This window comes from Caloenas nicobarica, chromosome 2, assembly GCF_036013445.1.
Source record: "Caloenas nicobarica isolate bCalNic1 chromosome 2, bCalNic1.hap1, whole genome shotgun sequence".
Classification (NCBI taxonomy): domain Eukaryota; kingdom Metazoa; phylum Chordata; class Aves; order Columbiformes; family Columbidae; genus Caloenas; species Caloenas nicobarica.
The window spans coordinates 11140281-11161178 of NC_088246.1; the positions used below are offsets into that span (position 1 = coordinate 11140281).

General features: G+C 39.3%; 1 protein-coding gene across 3 annotated transcripts in view; it reads right to left on the minus strand.

Moving 5' to 3' along the window:
- The window catches only part of ESYT2 (extended synaptotagmin 2), an 85241-nt gene that overhangs the window by 42854 nt on the left and 21489 nt on the right, over positions 1–20898 (minus strand). For all 3 annotated transcript variants that reach the window (XM_065627830.1, XM_065627829.1, XM_065627831.1), the window contains exons 2-5: positions 9536–9577; positions 8487–8621; positions 6647–6723; positions 507–579 (exon numbers count right to left, since the gene is read on the minus strand). In XM_065627830.1, the coding sequence (XP_065483902.1) occupies positions 507–579; positions 6647–6723; positions 8487–8621; positions 9536–9577 (327 nt within the window). The remainder of the gene's footprint in view (positions 1–506; positions 580–6646; positions 6724–8486; positions 8622–9535; positions 9578–20898) is intronic.

Sequence of the window (20898 nt, forward strand, 5' to 3'; positions counted from 1 at the left end):
TAGAACAAATCTAAATGCTTGTAGGTATTGTCACAAAACACAAAACGACACAAAACCAGACTATTTTTCTTTGTCAGAGAGATCTGTTATCAGAAAGTCAATGAAATTTGAGAAACAATATCAGAAAGCAAGTCTGCTAATATTAATTGCATCTAAATTAATAATTGCACCTAGACTCAAATATTACAGAAAACAAAATTTGAAGTTCCATGTTCTCTTTATGAATCTACACATCACATCAACATGGGCTTGTTGCGAAATTATCTCCATATTTTCCAGTAGAAAATGTTATATATTTAAAACAGTTCTATATCTGAAAGGAATTTACCCTTTCAGCTAAGTCATATCACTAAAATTATTGAATATCAATACTATGCAACTGAGAAAAATCAGAAAGCAACAAAACTACACAATTACTGATTCATTCTTTTAAACTATTTCATCAGAAAATAATGGTTTAGTGATTAATTTATATCAAAATCAAAAGAAAAAAAATTGTATTTCACCTGTATACTTTTCACACCAGCTCTGCAGAAATATCTCTTGATCTCCAAATCAATTTCACAGTTCCCAACAAAACTAAAAAGAAAGTATACATTTCATTTTTATGGACTAAACCACAAAACACTATTAGTTCTGTTTTGCACTGTCATGATAATATAATTGTATCTCAGTCTATACACCAAAAATGCCTATTAAAACATTACAACATATAACAAAGTTAAGATTGTTAAAAAAATTACATCCCCTTCAAAACACCACCACTGTAATCAAAACCACTCAGATTAATACAGAGGTATGTTATAATCTTCAGAAGCATATATAGGAGAAAGCATGCAGGTTGCCTTACTTTTGGGAAATAACGGACACAGAATTCTTACTCCATTTCAGGAAATCTCTACAGAGATCTCATTGATAGTGCATGTACCCAAACCCACTCTCATCTAACACACTCATCAGATGCACTAGACACAGATGGTTATTTTGCAAAAATCAAAGCTGTCTGAAATATTCAGAGACTTGGAAAACCAGTCATATTTAGAAATCCAGTAAATTGAACATGCTGAGCTGGATGATCCCCTATACAAGGTTTAAGCCAAACACAGCTGAGCCCTTTCTGAAGAGAGGGAGGAGGCAGGAAGCAAATTAGAAAATAATATATTAAAATTATGCAAGTTTTTCCCTGAACAATACTTGAATCCCATTTTTGGGAATGCAAGGTCAAGGGCTTGAAATTTTGCAGATGCTGCCCTGTAGCTCAGAGCCAGATTTGCAGAATCACAGACTGGTTGGGGTTGGAAGGGACCTCTGGGATCATCCAGTCCAACCCACCTGCTGAAGCAGGGTCACCAGAGCAGATTGCACAGGAATGTGTCCAGGTGGGTTTGAATGTCTCCAGAGAAGGAGACTCCACAACCTCTCTGGGCAGCCTGTTCCAGGGCTCTGGCACCTCAAAGTCAAGAAGTTTCTCCTCATATTCAGATGGAACCTCCTATGATTCATATAAGATGGTAAAAAAGCCCCATCTATTTTGCCCGTACTACAAGACTAAAAGATTATTTGCACGCAGTTCAGACTCGGATTTTAGCAGCTGCTTTTTCTGAAGCTCCATGCAGGTCAAGCATAAATAACCAGAGTTGAGCAGATACTTTCCAAGAACTGCTGCTGCTGGGAGCCACACTGGATCTGAAAACAAACTAATTCTGAGACTCAACAAGGAATTTAGGAAGAAAGCTTGATACTCTGATTTAGCAAGGGAATTGGTCAATGATTATACAGAATGAGAACTAAAACCAAAAAACCAACAAGCTGAATACCAAGCTACAGCTAGGGAGAGAGTGGCTGGGCAACGAGATTGGCTAAGAAGATACGGGTTATAACAAAAGGACAAAAGAAATCTGAAGAGCTTTCTGAACAGACTGCCTGGTTAAAGAAAACGGAAGAAGGAACTAAGTGAGGAGGAGATAAGGCGGCTTAAACAAAGTCAGATGCTCCTGCGAGGGGGTTGGAAATTGAAAATTTGTTTCCTCTACAGGGCATCCTGTTCCAGATTCCGCACTAGAGCCCAGGCTTCTCACGTTGGGTTCCTCAGACCTGGCGTGTACAGCAAAAACCTGTTCAGCCACATCTAGGAGTCTGATGGAATCTTAGTATGGAAACATCTGGGAAATTATGAAGAAAATGGAGCTGTCCTCCTCATGGGGCCATTTTAGAGTCAGAGATAATATAAATTGCTCTCACAGTAAGAGCAGAACAGCAGGACTCCTGCCCGCCCCGGCAACTGATGGCCACAAGGTACTACCAAAAAAAACCCAACAACCAAAAACCAACCAACCAACCAACAACAAAACAAAAAAACCCCCGCAACAACAACAACCAACCAAAACAAAACACCAAAAGTGAGTTGCTGCATTCAGGATATCCATTATTCAAATCATCTGTAGCCTCCTGTGTGTGATGGTGCTGTCTATGGGTTTTCAAGCAAATGGAAATCATATCAGTCGGTTATACAGAAATAAACAATAGTACAAGGCACTCTTGTAAACATCCAACACTGGAATTTAATTTGGACTATTCAAAATATAACTCTGTGCAGAATCATTTTGGTAGGATGACCAGTTTGGTGAACTGGAAGACAACATGACAAGGGTGTGTGTGAAAGGAAGGTGACCATTGCTTTCCCTGGAAAGAATGTGGTGTGACTGTACAGTTTAAAAATAAAGATATACTTTAAATACACAATTTAAATCTATGTAATTCCTATTTTTACCTATCTAACTATATATAGAGATAGTAGATATATAAATACACACACACACAAATAATTGCATAACAACATGACAGAGAATACCAAGGTCAATTAAAACCTGCAACTGAAACCCCAATCCTGGCACTTTGTAGCATCAGAACTATTTGTGTTATGAAGACTGGGAAGTAATATGCTCATTTGAAAATCCATGATAACATGATGACAAGTTGATGTAAAAATAGTAACAAACTGCAGTTGAGGGTAATAAGTCAACAACTTTTAACTTCATCATAAAGTTAAACGTGGTTTGATCCCCTAAGATATTTGGCTGGGTCCATTAACAGTCGATACCGCACAGAATTCCACTGCAACATACAACTTGAAGGCTCATTTAGGAAGCAAATTCTATTCATTCAGATCATAATATCCTGGAATATTTATGACCCCTGTAATGTACAGATCACTGAGATAAAGTTTAATGAGGACAGTCCTGTAATAATATAACAGCAGCTGTACTGAATCAGATGAGTTGTACATTAATTATACCGTATGTGGTCATTATAGCCCATAGAAAAAACCCAGAAGAAAAACAAAGAATAGGACAAACATATTTCCCGGATTACAATGATCTGTGATTCTGTATTTTGGACTATCTTCATTATTTTTTAGAAGGCCTTTTGACCCCATTTTACATCTGTCTTCTGGCAGTACAATGGTAATGAGTTTCTCCATTCAAGTATGTCACATGAAAAAAAAATATTTCCGTGCCTTTAAATCTGCAGCCTAAAACTTTCTTTCAGTGCATCTATTTTTTCTGTCACGAGAAGGTGAAAAAGCCTAGTTGTATGCTATTAACAAGTATTTCTTCAATCTCTCAATCTTTTTTGGCTTTCTTTGCTACAGTTCAAATTTAATTTGAGAGTTTATCTTGTTTTTCTGTTGATCCATAACCTTTCATTTTCCCCAAGTGTTCGTTTACTACATTCATGCAGTTTAGCAAATATAAGACCTGCATTTATGAACCATTTAAGACTTTACCTTCATTTTCTCTAGTTAAAATTTTTCCCTCACACGTCTGTGTCACCAGGAACCAGACTTTTAAATTGTAACATGAGTTTTGACCATCTTTTAACACCAAGCTCACAGTAGAGTAAGAGAAAGATAAAGCGTTCCCTTTGCAAACGTGGTCCTGACATTCAATCTTTAAATACATTTTCCAGTGACTGCTTTGTGGATTAGCTAGCCAAGCTGCTTACAAGAGGAAAGTCCTTAATTGGATCCTGAGCAATGCACAGGACCTGTTTCAAAAAGTTCTCAAAAACACTCTGAAGCAATGATCGTAATACACTCGATATCCTTGCAGAAATCATAAAAACTAAACCAAAACACACTTCCTTTGCAATTAACCTTAAAAGCAAAACACCCCAAAAACTCAAGTAATATGAAAAAATACTGAAGAAGTGTTCTAGAGACGCATTGAAATGACGAATATACTGTACGGTCCAAAGCAAATGCATAGACTATGTCACAAACAACAGACAGTAAAAAAGGCTAGAGGAAGCCACAATGGCAAAACAGCAGGATAAAAGAGATTTTTAAAAGAATCAATGTACCTCGAAAAATTAAAAATATAAATAAAACTTTTCCTTCCCCCTGCTACACCCACCCTCAGTACTTGGCTTCGTACATTCTTACAAATGCTTAGAGAGATTGGTTTCCTTCTCAACTGTATTTAGGGAATAGTTTATAGAAAGCTCCTAACTTTAAAATCAGAATAGGCTAATTTAACTGGAGATTAAAGTCTACAGGGGTAAATACTCCAAAGGACAGACTTTTCTCCAGCAGTAAGGCTGTTCTTTATAATCCTGCAAAACTGAAGTTGCTTCCCTAAAAAATAGTTTACGGTCAGTATCTGTACGTAACTCTGTATCTAAGCACGCCAAGAACATTTATTACAGAGACTCTTATTCTTCCATCCTGTTACTACTGAAACAATCCCAGTGATGGACCCTTAAAGAACATACGAAAAAAAATAATTTAAAAAAACCTCCAAACAAACAAACAGTAGCAATTGATACTGGGGTGCCACCTGTCTTAAACTTGCATAAGTAAAAGCCATTGAAAAGAGCCCTTTTCCAATGAGAGAATGTCAAGGACAAGTCTTAAATATAAACCAGGACTTCCTTTGATGGTGGTTTTGTGTAAACCATAATTGGTGGAAGCTCCACAGCTCTCCTGTTTCCAGTTTCTTCCTGTTACCCTATGTCACCAGCAGCAGGACAGGGTGTTGGGGTAATTGGGCACCCAGCTGACTCAGCACTATTATTTAAACCACTGCAAGGAATTTATTTCAGCCTTTTAGCCCGAATTCTACTCCAGCTGTTACCACTTCTCTAAGTAGGTTGCAATGTAATGCAACAAGACATATGGGTAAAGATTTCCTTCAGGCCTAGGTAATAGGATTTATTGTCCTTTTTACTTCTATCTGTCCCAACTTCCTTCATGAAGATAAGTAGAAGAAAAAAACAAAACAAAACAAACAAAAACCACATTACATTTACCCTCTCCTTCTGTGGGAGTAATTCTTCTTTAAAGGAAAGAAGTGGTCTTTGGAGACTTCGCCCCTCAAATGTCCCAAAAATAGCTTTTTGAAAACAATTTCTTTGCACTGTGTCCTCAGTGGTCAGACAAGCCTGTTTTCCTGAGAGTTTAATTCTGAAGAGGTGAGGCTGTTCTCACAGCTGCTATCAAAAGTAGGGTAAAGGAGAAAACTGAAGCAAATGTCTCCATTAGGGTTAAAGGCATCCATCCAGTGAAACAAGCTCTCAAGAGATATTCCTGCTGTATTTTGTCCAGCAACACCAATCCCTGACTTGGATAGCTGTCTTTCTCCTACAGAAATAGAGTGATTCAATTCAATAAAGATGGAGCCCTGCTCACAGATGTAGCCCTACTGTGGAACCCATAAAAGGATGCAGCAGCTTCTTCTCTTATCGCTACGGGGCCCAGCTTTGACAAAGCAGCACAGTCTTCAACATAGCTGACACTGAGATAAATAATTCAAAATTAAGAATAACCAAGTTCAAACTTTGGAAGTGACTCTGAGAAAGAAAAGCCGAGAGGCCTGATTACCCTTCTGGCTGCTGCCAGGGAAGCAGCAAGAAACCCAGAAGGCTGCTCTTTGCTGGATCCTCACTGCCTGACAAATCCGGCCTTTCCACAAGCTACAAACCAGCAAAAGTAGCCACTGTAACACAAATCAAATACAAAAACATTGCTGGGTTCACTAACTGAACCTTTAAAAAACTCTGTAGCTGCAGATTGTGTTGAGAAAGACTTTGGCAAACGTTGGGCAGAGCTATTTATAAACCTATATGAAAAGGGTCATGATGAAAGGGCAAAGAAACCTGAAGCAGCGGAGCCCAGTCACTCTGGCATTATATAATAAATAGATTTACTTCAGTTAGGGTTATGAATGCAAGTACTTCGGTAGCAGCATGCTCTTTTTCTAGTACTGTGTTTATAAAATGAAAAACTATGTAACTGAGAAAAGTAAAAAAACCCAAACATCTTATAGCCTAAATTTTAGGCTAAACTTCATGGGAATCTTTAATACCTTAGGAAAATAATTCAAAGACGGTGCTTTAGCTTTGAAAAGTATTTTTTTATTAACAAACATTACTTTAACGATGCAGTCACACTGAGTTGATATACTATTTCCCTCAGATAAATGCTACTTACAGCTTGCAGTTCCTTCCTCCATTCGTACACAATTAGCATTAACTACATTTGTGTAATGAAGCAATTCTTCTCCTTTCAGGCCAATGTAACTGCCGAATCAAACAAAGCACATACCACAAAGCATGGGCACCATCATAATATGATAATAGAGTTTACCTGATTTGAAGATCCAAAATGATTTGCCTTTTGTCCACGTTTTCAGTGTACACTTTTACACCATTTATCCGCAGAGGCTGAAACAATGAAGCAAGTAAAAGGTGGATCCTTCTGCTGAACCACACCATATTAAATTCTTAACTTTGAAATAAAGGTGAATATACGCACATTCATGCCTGAAGAATTTACTATAAACGTTATTAAAAGGTATGAAGCAACGCTATCAATATCAATAGCTCAAAATATTATTTCAAGGGTAAAAGTTACCTTGCTAGGATCCTTTCAACCACAATCCTTGCGGCAATTACCCTGGCTTTAGACCACTAGATCTCAAGATTTACCAAATATTTAATATCAAGCTGTCCCTCCCCCCGATTAAAGATCTCATTTCTCTGTACAGTATATGTCTAACACTCCCAGACAAAGCATTTTCCGTGCAACTAAAACAAGCAGCTAAATTTAAGGCAACTACATTTTTGTGAATTAAGAGGAATTCAGTCAGAGTGGATGGAAAACGATACATAATCTCACAAAAAGTTGTGTGAAGCACTCTGTGCTCTCTAAACCACTGTGCTTGTGCTCTCCCTCTCTCCCTCATACAGAAATAGCACATACCAAACAAACATTTCCAAGACTCAAACTTTTAACAAATACTAGGTGGGAAAGGACAACCTGTGACCTTACTTAGCACCACCTCCTGTCACATTTTGAGTTTTTCCTTTCAGGAAAGATTGCCATAGATTTACTAGCATCTTTTGAGCAATTTAGGTAAAATAAAAATCTCACTGCTGTCAGATTCCCACTGTGTTTGGGGCTGTGCAGCTCACAGGATGCAACTCAACCAAGGCTGCAATAGAAAGCCAGAAAAGCTTGTTCTCCTGTCCAACTAACTCAGTCCAGCTGCAGAAGCATGCAGGGGTGTGGAAGCTAATTTAAACCCTACTTAAAATTAGTATGGCTTAAAAAGAATGCTGTTCTACAGTCTATAATACAGGTGTATCTAGGACAAGACAGAGCCCCTGTGTAAAAGTATTTACAACTTTAAAAGAAAAAAAAAACCACCACACAAAAGGTGCAGTAAAGTATAATGAACTGTAATATACATGAAATAAGAGTCAAAGAGAGAAAAAAAATTCCTTCATAACTGAAACTTAACTTCAGTTTTCCTAACATTCAGAGGAGGAGAGGGAAATATATATATATATATATATTTTAAAAAAAATCCTTACTTAAATCCCAGTTATCATAAGCAAGAGGAAGTAGAGTTCTGTTTGATGCAGGTAAGAGGAATTAGCGCCAAATTTATTGCAAGCAGAGGTAACTTAATCTTGGCTTGCACTGGTCAGACAGGCTCTCCTGCTGTAAGAGCTACTTCTTATCACCCCTTCTCTCATGGACCAAACAGAATTAAACACCTGTCTGGTCCTTGACAATACATTATGTGCAGTCCTTTCAAAAGCTGAGCCAGCCGCACCCTCATTAAACTCCATACATAACATGATTAAAAGTTCATCTGTTACAAGAAAGGTAATTGCACTCGGATCATCTGGCAAGAAAAGGATAATCGTCCCTGCTCATTAATGTAAAGCATTACATGAACAGTATTAAAATCCTGTTGCTATGAGCTCTTCACTGTATTTTGAGTCTTCTCCCAATTCTCAGGCAAATTTAAGTCTCTGCTAAAAAAGCCAAACCAATTTTTGTTTTCATGTTACAGCAGAAACCAGAATCAGACTCACTGCCAAATGTAACTGAGACGTATTTGAGTAGATTTAAACAGGCTACATGAAAACGCTATGGAAGACAGAGCCTCTCAGAAGTAACTTCACCAGACACTGACCTGATGACCGATATCAATCTTTGTAAAACTGAAGGTGCTGAGATGGTTGTTTGCTCCTCTGATTGCTGGTTCTATGGTCTCCCGGAAGAGTTTCTCAATAAATTGGCAAATAAAAGGCCACATTTGTTTTACAGTCTAAGGAAAAAAAAAAATAATCTGCATGGAACACAACTTCACACATAACTAAAAAAATATTCTTTAAGGCAAATGTAAGACATTTTGTACAAAGTTTTAAACATACAAGTTTTCTATACAGTTTACTACAGACATAAGAACTGGTTCCTTTTTACATACAGGAAAGCTTTCTGGAATTCTCTGAGTGTTTTATACATTTGCACAAATCTGAAGCACTGGAGGAGGAGAAAAACAATATTAAGAATTTTTTCCTTTTATCCCATGAATGCATATATATCCAGCACTGGTGGTGAATGTTGGGGAGAAAGATGAAGCGGGTTAGGTTTATTTGCATGTAAAGAGAGCAATAGGAAAAAACAGGTCAAATGCATTTCTTATTTACATGCATAAGGTTTATAAATGTAAAAAATACAGTATTTTACTGTCATATCTGAAAATGCTATTTTTTTCCCTCGCTATTTTCCAGTTAATCCATGTTCTTCTATGCTCTTGCAATAAGAGATATTTTTTAAAAAAAACAAGATACATAAATCTGTATCTTAGATTATCACACATACAAATCAAAACTCAACATTGATTTATTTTTAGATTGGAGGTCAGGGACCCACAGTAACTGGAAAGTATCCCAGACAAGTAGAACTGAAAAGACTGTGTTTGCAGCTGCCATGACTTCCACACAATTATTTTAATGCCACTTAAGGTCATTCTCCAAAACTGACAATTTCAAGACCATGAAAAGAGATTTAATCTTTCTCATGACTAACTGGATCAATTACCAGAAGCTTCACATGTATAAAGAGCACAGAAAAATAAAACGACTTCATTCTCAGATTCCTGTGTCACCTTTTTTATAAATCTCAAGATTCCCCTCCTCCCTCTTCCCATTCGCAAGCAATGCTAATGAGTGCCCTTACCTTGTTGAGCCATTCTGCCCTCTCTGTGTCTGGAAAATGGACCTAAAAAACAAACACACATCAAACAAAGAATTTAATACAAATAAAAACCACTTTTTAGTTAATCGTGTCCACTCATTTATAATACAGGAAAGCTTAGGGATCTCCCTAACAACATATTATGTAGTTAACACTCTTGACAAGAATATTTGAATTCAAGCAGAGAAAAATATGAACTCATATCTGAACTAAACAGATACAAGTCCAAGCATATCTTTAATAGTGGCATGTGGAATAAAGTATTGCTTCAACACCATAAACAAACTAATAAAAAAAAAAAAAAGCATAGCTAACACAGCTAGGGTCAATTAATTTACCTCTTCTGTTTCAGGGGTTTTTAAAATGACACAGGACTGCCAGAGTCCTGACTGTATGTCCACATCCTTTCATTAAAGCCAGATCTTTTGCAATATCAATAAATCATGGCTAGAAAGATTTAATCAGTGAGGATGAAGCTCAGGAATATGGATTTAAGCTCTGCCAAAAGCTCTTCATAAGACATTTTTAGTGATTTCTTTTCTTAAACAACTGCAGAATTCAGTAAAAGGCAGAAGGATGATGGTACATACATGGGATGGAAAGTACCCATCGCAACAGGAAAACACCAATTAAATGCTGGAAGAATAGACAGTTTTTCAGACGCAGAAGGAGAGCACAGTTAGTAGCTTTACATCTTGCACACACAGACAAGACAAAAAAACCTGAAGCAGTTAAACGTTTCTTTAGGAACAAACAGCTTCTGCAACGAGATGCAGATCACACGTTGAAACACAAAGAGCCTTTGAACGCCCTAAAAAACCGTGACCTACATATACTGACTTTCATGAAACAATGTGTCTACTTAACTGAATTGCAAAGTCTTAATCTCTTCATAGCATAACAGATTGTACCACTGGTTTTAACAGCAGTGCCTACTGGTTATTTTTATTATGCGTATATCCCAAATGTGAGCAGTCAGTTCAGTACATACTTTTAAACTGTGTTTTTGACAAGTTGGATTTGAAAGCAAGGCCCATTAATGACTTCTTTATTTAGATTTTTATTAAATTCTTGCATTAACCTATCTAACATATTCTTGAATATACTCAAGTTACCTTCAGACCAGTCCTTCATTTCACCTAAGCATCCCTGGTTCAGCCATGCGGGAGGATCGGCTCCCACAGCCAAATCAATATCGTCAGTTATTTCTCCAGTCTGGTTCTTTCTCAATATTCCAAGGTCCATAACTAAGCAAAGCTGTATGTTTTTACACATTTTTAAAGAACTACAAATACTGCTGACTTCCACTGTCAAAACAGATGATCTTGGAATCTTTTTTCAAATGACTTTTTTCAAGTATATCATATATCTATCAAAACCCTTACAAGTGGCACAAGAATGACCAATGATCTGCCTGACTGTAACAAAAGCATTCAATGGATTTTATTGAGTTCAAAGAATAGAATTTTTAATAATGGATAGAGCAGTTTTGGAACCATATTATTATATTATATATTTATATATATATATAAAATTATGTTTAGTTAGAAATAATATCCTAGGAAATTACTGTGGGTAGAATGTCAAAAGTCTGTATTTAGATGGCTAAGAGGGGCTTTTTTCTTTCTTAAAAGCAATCTCTTCTTTTTGCATTTGCAAAACAAGCAGTTACTGTATGTACATGGATTTACAGCTGCACAGATCTTACACTCAGTTTTTGTCCTGCAGGATTCTCAACTTGCTTCCAGCCATCAAAAAGTTAAAGGAACAAAAAGAACAAACACTATGTTAACCCTAACACTAATAAGCAATATATTGATCTTTCTCCTAAAACATTTGCCTTCTAAATCTGCAGATGGAAAACGTGCCATTTCTCAATAATAACTTAGGCATGATGTTGGATCACCATGAATATTTCATTCCAATTTGCTTAGGAGAGCAGTTAGTGATGTTCACAGGGTGGGAACTCAAGAGCTGTTCCATACAGGAGAGAACAAGAACTACAGCCAATTAAACAGACAGACAAGGAATGGAAAAGAAAATTCATGGAAATACCAAACTCAAACATAACAGAGTTACCATGTTCGCAATTCGTTTTCAGTCTTTTGTAGAAGTGTCCAGTTGACACCAACAGGAGAGTCATGCATGACTGAGAAAGATCTCCCATCCTAAATGTAACCTCAGCCCAGAGGAAATTCACCTTCCTCCGCAGAGTGATCCACCTTCCCAGATTTAGCGTATAGACTCCCAAGGCATCGGCCACGTTCCCTGCGCTATGCACACAACTGACATTCGGTACATCTGACTGCAGTAAAACAGGGAGCGTCATTCACGTGCACCCATCGAGCACCTTCCCAGTCAGTCCCAAATTATGCAGAATCACTTGAGATAGGTTGGGAAACAAGCAAGAAGCCACATACACTAATATCAAGTCATATACGCTAATTTATTCATTTTTATTTTATTTACTGTACAGTCTTAATAAAGACCTTGCTTAACAAGCCATGGTTCTTAATTTTTCCACAGATTTAATAATTACTTGTCCTTTAGTGTGCCACACCTATCACGCTTCTATCATTATTTCACTTAGTACTAGGTCAACCGCTTAATTATTTAAGCCTAGTTTACAGTTGCACGTGTTAATAGGCAACAAAATATACAATGAATTACATCTTCCATTCCTGTTTCTCATCCCTTTTCCGTCCTTGCTTATCTACTCACTTTTCTACTCACTCCACTTTAACATAATTCGGTTGTATTCAGTGTCTATTCTGACATAAAAACGAGAGAGAATACAATCTTTCACCTTCAAGACTGAAATTTTTAATCCAGCCACCCTTGAAGCAGAAGTTGAGCTTCATTTAATCTTTAGATGCTCCACAACCAGGTACTCTGAAAACACAGCATAAACATTTGTCAGTCTACTAACTCCATACATTGCTAGCCTGCTGTAAGAGGCTGCAATATTAATGGCAACATTATCTTTTGCTTTAAGAGTTTTTGCTATCAAACGCAATCTTACACAAAGACAAGTGGGGAAAGCCTGAGGGATGGCAGTTGGTCCTCTGGATCAGTCAGGACTGACATAAGAGCATCGAGGCAACTGCACAAACATTTTATAGCCAGAAACAGAAATCAGACTAAGTGATGTGCTAAACCTGTTAAATCTTGTATAAAATCTGTTAGGCAAGCATGACAGGGAGAGACAGAAGTCAAGATTTCAGCAAAGACAGTCAGACACTAAAGGCATTTTCCACTTGGTTTCTGTTCTTAAATTGCTCAGGCAGGTCTGGCAAGAAGTGTCTCATTTCAACCACCTGGCACAGTTATTTATTATTCAAAGGAAAATATAACTAAAAAGAACTGTTTTAAGAAATACCCTAACAACCATGTTCAACACCAAAAACTTTATCATATTACATGTTCCAGGAAAGTTCTAATATTAAAAGTTATATGGTAAAACACTTGGAAGTGCTCAAAAGATGCATTTCTGCACATGAAAAATACATTATTCAGCTTTCTCACACAACTACTTGTGCTGAACTCTAAACAACCCCAAGGAACGCAGTTCCTTGTGTGCTGGAAGACAATAGAACAAAACAGGGACAAAAGAAAACTGCTAAAAAGCTCTTATTTCTATACTAACAGCAGAAACATTTCTTACCCACAACTATTTTATTATTCAAAGTCTCTATATACACACTTCATATTGGCCAAATTAACTCAGTTTTCTGCCCAGATGATCATCTGCATCTTCCTAAAGAAAGAAGGCTAAAAATGAATAATAACCATCAAACTAAAACCCTGAGGACTACGGATCGGTGTGAAATTTTGAAAACCCAAACAGTAATCAGCAAATGATATCCAATGAGTTTCAAAGTGCAAATAATAATAATATTGCCGCCTTAAATACAATTCTTTGTTCAAATAAGGGAGGTTTCACATACCTACATAAATGTCACTAAAACCAGGCACTGACAAGAAAAATCAGAAAGAATGAAGTTATAACACCCTTCTGGGAGCAATGGTGAATTGCTCTCAGCACAAGTCACAGGTATTAATAATCTATTTTAAAAAAGAAATTACACAATAGTTGTTATTATTCACTGATTGTCTCACTGTAAAACACTTTTTAAAATTGTCTTTGCAGCTTTCTCCATCCTTAAAGCTATTTATCAGTCAACCCTTCTTATACTTCCGTTTAGCGATTATGACTTATACAGTACATAGGCCGTAAGTACAATTTACATGCACTGAAACCACAAAAATGGCACCTACATTGAAAGTATAAAACTACCACTATTGACCAGAGTATTCCGTGAAGTGAAAGCTTTTTTTTTGCTACACATCAATCACTTTATTATGAATTGTGTATTACAGTAAAGTAAGAAAGGAACAAATAAAAATTGTTTAGATTTAAAATAAACAAAATACCAAACCCGAGAAAACCCCCACACCACTGCATATTGGCTTTTTTCCCTTCTATTCCCCTCAAGGATCAAAGGTAAGAATTCCATTTTAGGGTACATTAAAAATAATGTATTATAATAGTTATGTTTAACAGATACTTGCCTGAGTCTGAGTTACTTAGCTTATGGGTAGATCCTTCCATTTACACTGTGTAATTACTTGTTGAACCAGATAAAAATCTTAAAGAAACTATACCAGTAACTTTTTGTTTAATTATAAGGTCACACAATATAACCAAGTTTCTTGATACAGTTACAATGTAACTAAGTATTCTTGAACAGTATTCCAGTTATCTCACAAATATCTCTTATATTGAATATCTATCCCTTCTGCTTACTTTGGAAAGCTAAAATTACATACAAAAATCCTCCTCCCCATCAAAAGTGCATTTCTTTAGCTTAAATGTAAAAATACAAAAAGATTATCACAATTAGCCTTCTTAGTCTCTTTGTGCATCATCAGGGCAGAGGGAGAGAGCATCGCACTGAAGGAAATCACAGAATCACAGGATGTCAGGGATTGGAAGGGACCTCGAAAGATCATCCAGTCCAATCCCCCTGCCGGAGCAGGAACACCCAGGTGAGGTTACACAGGAAGGTGTCCAGGTGGGTTTGAATGTCTCCAAAGAAGGAGACTCCACAACCTCCCTGGGCAGCCTCTTCCAGTGTTCCGTCACCCTCACTGAGAAGTGTCTTCTCAAATTTAAATGGAACCTCCAGTTTATACCCATTGCCCCTTGTCTTGTCATTGGTTGTCACCGAGAAGAGCCTGGCTCCATCCTCATGACACTCATCCTTTACATATTTATAAACATTAATGAGGTCACCCCTCAGTCTCCTCTTCTCCAAGCTAAAGAGATCCAGCTCCCTCAGCCTTTCCTCATAAGAGAGATGCTCCACTCCCTTCAGCATCTTTGTGGCTCTGCGCTGGACTCTCTCCAGCAGTTCCATGTCCTTCTTGAACTGAGGGGCCCAGAACTGGACACAATATTCCAGATGAGGTCTCACCAGGGCAGAGTAGAGGAGGAGGAGAACCTCTCTGACCTACGACCACCCCCCTTCTAATACACCCCAGGATGCCATTGGCCTTCTTGGCCACAAGGGCCCAGTGCTGGCTCATGGTCATCCTGCTGTCCACCAGGACCCCCAGGTCCCTTTCCCCTACACTGCTCTCTAAAAGATCATTCCCCAGCTTATACTGGAACCTGGGGTTGTTCCTGCCCAGATGCAAGACTCTACACTTGCCCTTGTTATTCTTCATTAAATTTTTCCCCACCCAACTCTCCAGCCTGTCCAGGTCTCTGGATGGCAGCACAGCCTCTGGCGTGTCAGCCACTCCTCCCAGCTTGGTGTCATCAGCAAACTTGCTGACAGTGCACTCTGTTCCCTCATCCAACTCATTGGTGAACATATTGAATAGTACTGGTCCCAGAACTGACCCTTGAGGCACTCCACTAGATACAGGCCTCCAACCAGGCTCTGCCCCATTGACCACGACTCTCTGGCTTCTTTCCTTCAGCCAGTTCACAGTCTACCTCGCTACCCGATCATCCAGACCACACTTCCTCAGTTTAGCCGTGAGGATACTGTGGGAGACGGTGTCAAATGCTTTACTGAAGTCAAGGTAGACCACATCCACTGCTTTGCCATCATCTATCTACCTGGTTATGTCTTCATAAAAGGCTATGAGGTTGGTCAAGCACAACTTCCCCTTGGTGAAGCCAAGTTGACTGTCCCTGATGACCCTCTTATGCTTGATATGCCTTGAGATGGCACCAAGGATAAGGTGTTCCATCACCTTCCCAGGGATGGAGGTGAGGCTGACCGGTCTGTAGTGAGCCGGGTCTTCCTTCTTGCCCTTTTTGAAGACTGGAGTGACATTTGCTTTCCTCCAGTCCTCAGGCACCTTTCCCATTTCCCAAGACTTGGCAAAGATGATGGAGAGTCATCCAGCAACGACCTCAGCCAGCTCCCTCAGCACCCGTGGGTGCATCCCATGTGGACCCATGGATTTATGGATGTCCAGATTGCTTAACTGCTCCCTAACCCAGTCCTCATCAACTGAGGCAAACTCCTCCATTGTCCTGACTTCCTCTGGGGCCTCAGGGGTACGGGGCTCCTCAGGACAGCCTCCGGCAGAGTAGACAGAGACAAAGGCGGCATTCAGTAACTCTGCCTTCTCTGTATCCTCTGTCACCAGGGCACCCACCCCATTCATCAGTGGGCCTACATTGCCTCTAGTGTTAGTTTTACCTGCCATGTATTTGAAAAAGCTCTTTCTGTTGTCCTTGACCCCTCTCGCAAGGTTTAACTCTAAGGAGGCCTTAGCTTTCCTAGTTGCCTCCCTACATCCTCTGACAACAGCCTTATATTCTTCCCAAGTGGCCAGCGCCTCCTTCCATGATTTGTAAACCCTCCTCTTCCACTTGAGCTCACCCAGCAGTTCCCTGTTTAACCACGCAGGTCTCCTGGCTCCCTTCCTTGACTTCCTATGTGTCGGGATGCTCTGACCTTGAGCTTGGAAGAAGCAGTTTCTGAATGCTAACCAAATATCTTGGGCCCCTTTAATTTCAAGCACCCTTGCCCATGGGATTTCCCCTAGCAGTTGCTTGAAAAGGTCAAAGTTGGCCCTATTGAAGTCCCAGGTTGTGATCCTGCTTGGTATTCTGTTCCCGCCACAGGAGATAGTGAACTCCACCACCTCACGGTCGCTGCAGCCAAGGCAGCCCTCAACATTTACTCCTTCAACCAGACCCTCCTTGTTAGTGAGGACAAGATCCAGCAGCGCTCCTCTCCTCCTTGGCTCATCCACCATTTGCATCAGGAAATTATGATCAATGCACTTGAGGAACCTCCTGGACTGAGGCTGGCTGGCTGAGTAGTCCTTCCAGCAAATATCAAGGTAGTTAAAATCCCTCATGACAACCAGGGCCTGTGACTGTGAGGCCGCTCTCAGCTGCCCGTAGAAGGCCTCATCAACATCCTCACCCTGATCTGGTGGCCTGTAATAGACACCCACAACAGCATCACCCCTGCCAGCCTGCCCCTTAATTCCCATCCACAGACTCTCAACTCGCTCCTCATCCGCCCCAGACAGTACTCAATAGATTGTAGTTGCTCTCTCACGTTAAAGAGCAACTCCACCACCTCGCCTGGCTGGCCTGTCTTTCCTGAGAAGGACATAGCCATCCATGACCACATTCCAGCCATGTGAGCTGTCCCACCATGTCTCTGTAATTGCCACCAGATCATAATCTCCTAACCAGACGCAGGTTTCTAACTCCTCCTGCTTATTCCCCATGCTGCACGCATTGGTGTACAGGCATTTCAGGGAGTGCACTGAGCACACCGGTTTCACCCTAGGGGTATGGGAGGCCTCCCGGTCTTTATCAATTCTAGAGTGCTGCCCCACTGATGCAAGCCCAGCTACAACCCCATCCCCCTTTGAATCTAGTTTAAAGCTCTCCAAATGAGCCCTGCTAATTCCTGCCCCAGCGTCCTTTTACCCCTGCGAGATAAACCTTTCCCACGTATCACTGTCCGGACTGGTGTCTTATAAAACCAGCCGTAATTCAGAACAGAATTTCTCAGTTTTAGTTTTAGAATTGTTTTAGTTTTAGAATTTCCCAGTTTTAGTGTTCTACATCACCTTCTGAATGCACATCATAAGCAATTATTTAACTATTAAGCCTCAATCTAGGTGGTGTGGCAAGAAAGAAACACACTGACATTAAATTATCCTTGGAATTATAACTGCCAGATTTATTTGTCTAAACTCACTGCAGTGGTAACTCAAAAAGGCCAGAGAAATTTAGTAAAAGAATTAAGAAGAATCCCAGCATGAATAGAATAAAGAGTGTCACACAGTGATATTCAAGCTCAATTTAACAGCTGTTCATGACGGTGTTTTCCAGTCGGTAGAGCAGGCTGGCCTGAGGATATTCACCCAACTTCAACCCCAGAAATACTGTAGCTCCCATTTCTTCTGAATTACAAGGGAAAACACTGTAAATATTTACTGCTACAGAACTGCAGGATTTAGTATTCCTGAAAGAGAAGGTTAAATTGTTAATAATTAGAGTTCCTCAAAATTTCTGCTATTAACCACAAGCGCTTGCTACTAAATTAACAAACAACTGCTATTTCCATTATTTTTCCGTAATCTGATTCTGTTTAGCATGCTTTGTGATGGTTTTTGTGATTGCAGTCTTAAATATATTAAAATGATTAGTCTTTGTACAGCAAAATTCATATTCAGTATTAAAAGTGATGTATGTTTTCAGTATGGAGGATTAAGCAAGGACTCTTGAAACAGTTTTACTGAGAGCCATTAGTGTGTGCTGCATATGTGACGTCTTTCAACAGAAACATCTGGAAGATCCAGAAGCAGGCTGAATAGAGAAAATCAGTTTTGTTTAATACGCTAACTATCAAAGCCCACGTGGTACTTCACAAAATGGTAGTTAGAAGAAGCTGTGTAAATCAGTAAACCTAAAATTAAACCTATCTCAAATAGGCACTACAGGTTTTGATAGTAATTGCCTGTAAACAATAACAATGAAACCCAAAACAAACAAAAAACCAAACTAACAAATAATCAAACAAAACACCAAAACCAAACAAAACCCCAAAACGAAACAAAAACCAAACAAAACCCCAAAAAACAATCCAAAAAACCCCTCAAACACCAACCAACCAACCCAAAAAAACCACAAAACCCAGAACACACCGTACACATGGCGTAAGGTACAGAGATAAAGGAGGTGGGGAAGGGCCCTAGAGTTGTTGCCATGGCTTTCTGATCACTATAAAACCTGAAAGTTAAATGGGAATACTGGAAAAAGTGGAAACATACCTAAACAGAAGAAACGGCTGTAATGCCAAGCAAGGTTAAGGATTGTATTTATTTATAAACTGGAATGTAAGCCATTTAAGTGCTTGGACAACACATTGGAAAACAAAGTAAACCTTTAAAAAAAAAATGACTTGCATGCCCTCTGAGTCAGATTTGCACCTATGAGACAAGGGCAGTATTAGAAACACACACTTGATATCCCACCAAATGTTTCTAAATCATTCTACCAGCACAAGCATCGCCATCCCAGGGGAACTGCCCCATCAGCTCAGCAAGGCCCAAGAGCTGCCACAACAAATTACAGCGGCTTTTCAGCACGAGTTTTGCAGTGTGAGCTCTGCCGTGTTCTCCGCTGCCTCTCAAGCGATCCGCTCCAGAGTCCCTGGGAGGAAAGTGAAAAATAATTCTTTCAACAACAGGGCAATTAAACACGAAACAAGTTGGCACTTGCGGAAAGTCTGAAACGAGCAGCTTTTCAACACCTCCGGGTTTCAACACTAAACACAGGAAAGCTACTATAATAAAATTAATATACCTCAAATAATAAAACTGAGATTCTTTACATGGTATAGAAAGTTTTATTTCTGTTCCTCTCCCTTTCCTAAGGCCTAAAGAAAGGCCTAACTTACTGACCACTTCAAAGCCGGAGTAAACAGTAGCTCACATCCACAAGATACTTCAGCAACCTGGTATGTCCTGAAGGACAGATTTCCTAACATACAGTTGTACACATCGTATCTGGGAGAGAAGGAAAATTACTAACAGCACGTACACTGTTTTTTTGTAAAGTCAGGCTAAACTAGCATAAAATAGGTCTTCATAAAACGCTGCAAATGGTAGTAGCACTATAAGAACAGTCACTGCTACCCTTACACACGCTATTGAACTTCACCAAAGCCCTAAACACACCGAGGGATCTCGCATCCAACCTGCCTGCTGTGCTACAATTAAAGCATAAAATCAAATTCAAAATATTTAATGCTTTTTTAAATGTTCCAGTGATCATAAATATACCTATGTTTCTCCTTTAAATAATACAAAGATGCTACTTTGCTTAGACTGAAAAATATATATACCACATACAAAATACATATATAAGGCTGTAATTGAGAAAGTTGTCCCTCTGCTTTCTTTCTGATTACAGGTGTCACTGGAACAACATTTAGAAAATTAACAATCCTCCAGTTTTCACTAGCAGCCTAGCAAAAATCTGACCAGCTTGAATTTGTGGCAGCTGTGCCGATTCTCACCTGGGCATTCCCCCTAACTTCTATTGGCAAACAATGTCTCTGGCAATGCAAAATAATGCTGTATTTGCCCAGAAGAGGGTCCTGAGCTCTGATGTGACTGAAAGGGCAGCCCAGCAGCCAGTCACGCAATTCAGAACTGAAGGATGCCGAGACGTTACAAAGCACAACAGTTTCATTTTCTCCATGCGTATCTTTCACTTCGACATCTACTAAATATGCTTCACTCATTCTGGCAGTGAGGCTTGTCAAGAACTGCATTACTTTTCAGCAATTTGACTCACCAGTACAAAAACTAGATAGAATTTGCCTAAGTGCTGCTATTTTTGCAGAGATGGAGCAAGCACGCTGCAGTACAAAGCTACCCAGGAACCTCCCACTTAGCAGCAGCTTGCCATAACAAAATCCCCTGGGCCAGGCATCAGAGCAGCTGCTCTGGAAGACTGACAGAACAGTAGTGTGCTAGGCAGTGAGGGATCTGGGAAATCCTCCTTCTAGCCTGACACTCAGCCTTTGCAACCCCAACTTAAAGAAAGCTGTTCAGCTTAGAAATCAAAAACTGAGGACTATTTAACTTCCAGAAGCATCCTGGCTTAATCACTACGCCTAAAGTAAAAATTCCTTGCGTTAGCACCAGTAGTTACACAATTTCCTTCCAAACATCTGGAAATACATTGGCATGGGTTTCTGTTGTATTTGGATGCAGAATCTACCCTAAACACAGCGTACTATGTCTGCTAGATAGAACCACACATCTTTCCCTTGCTAGTCCAT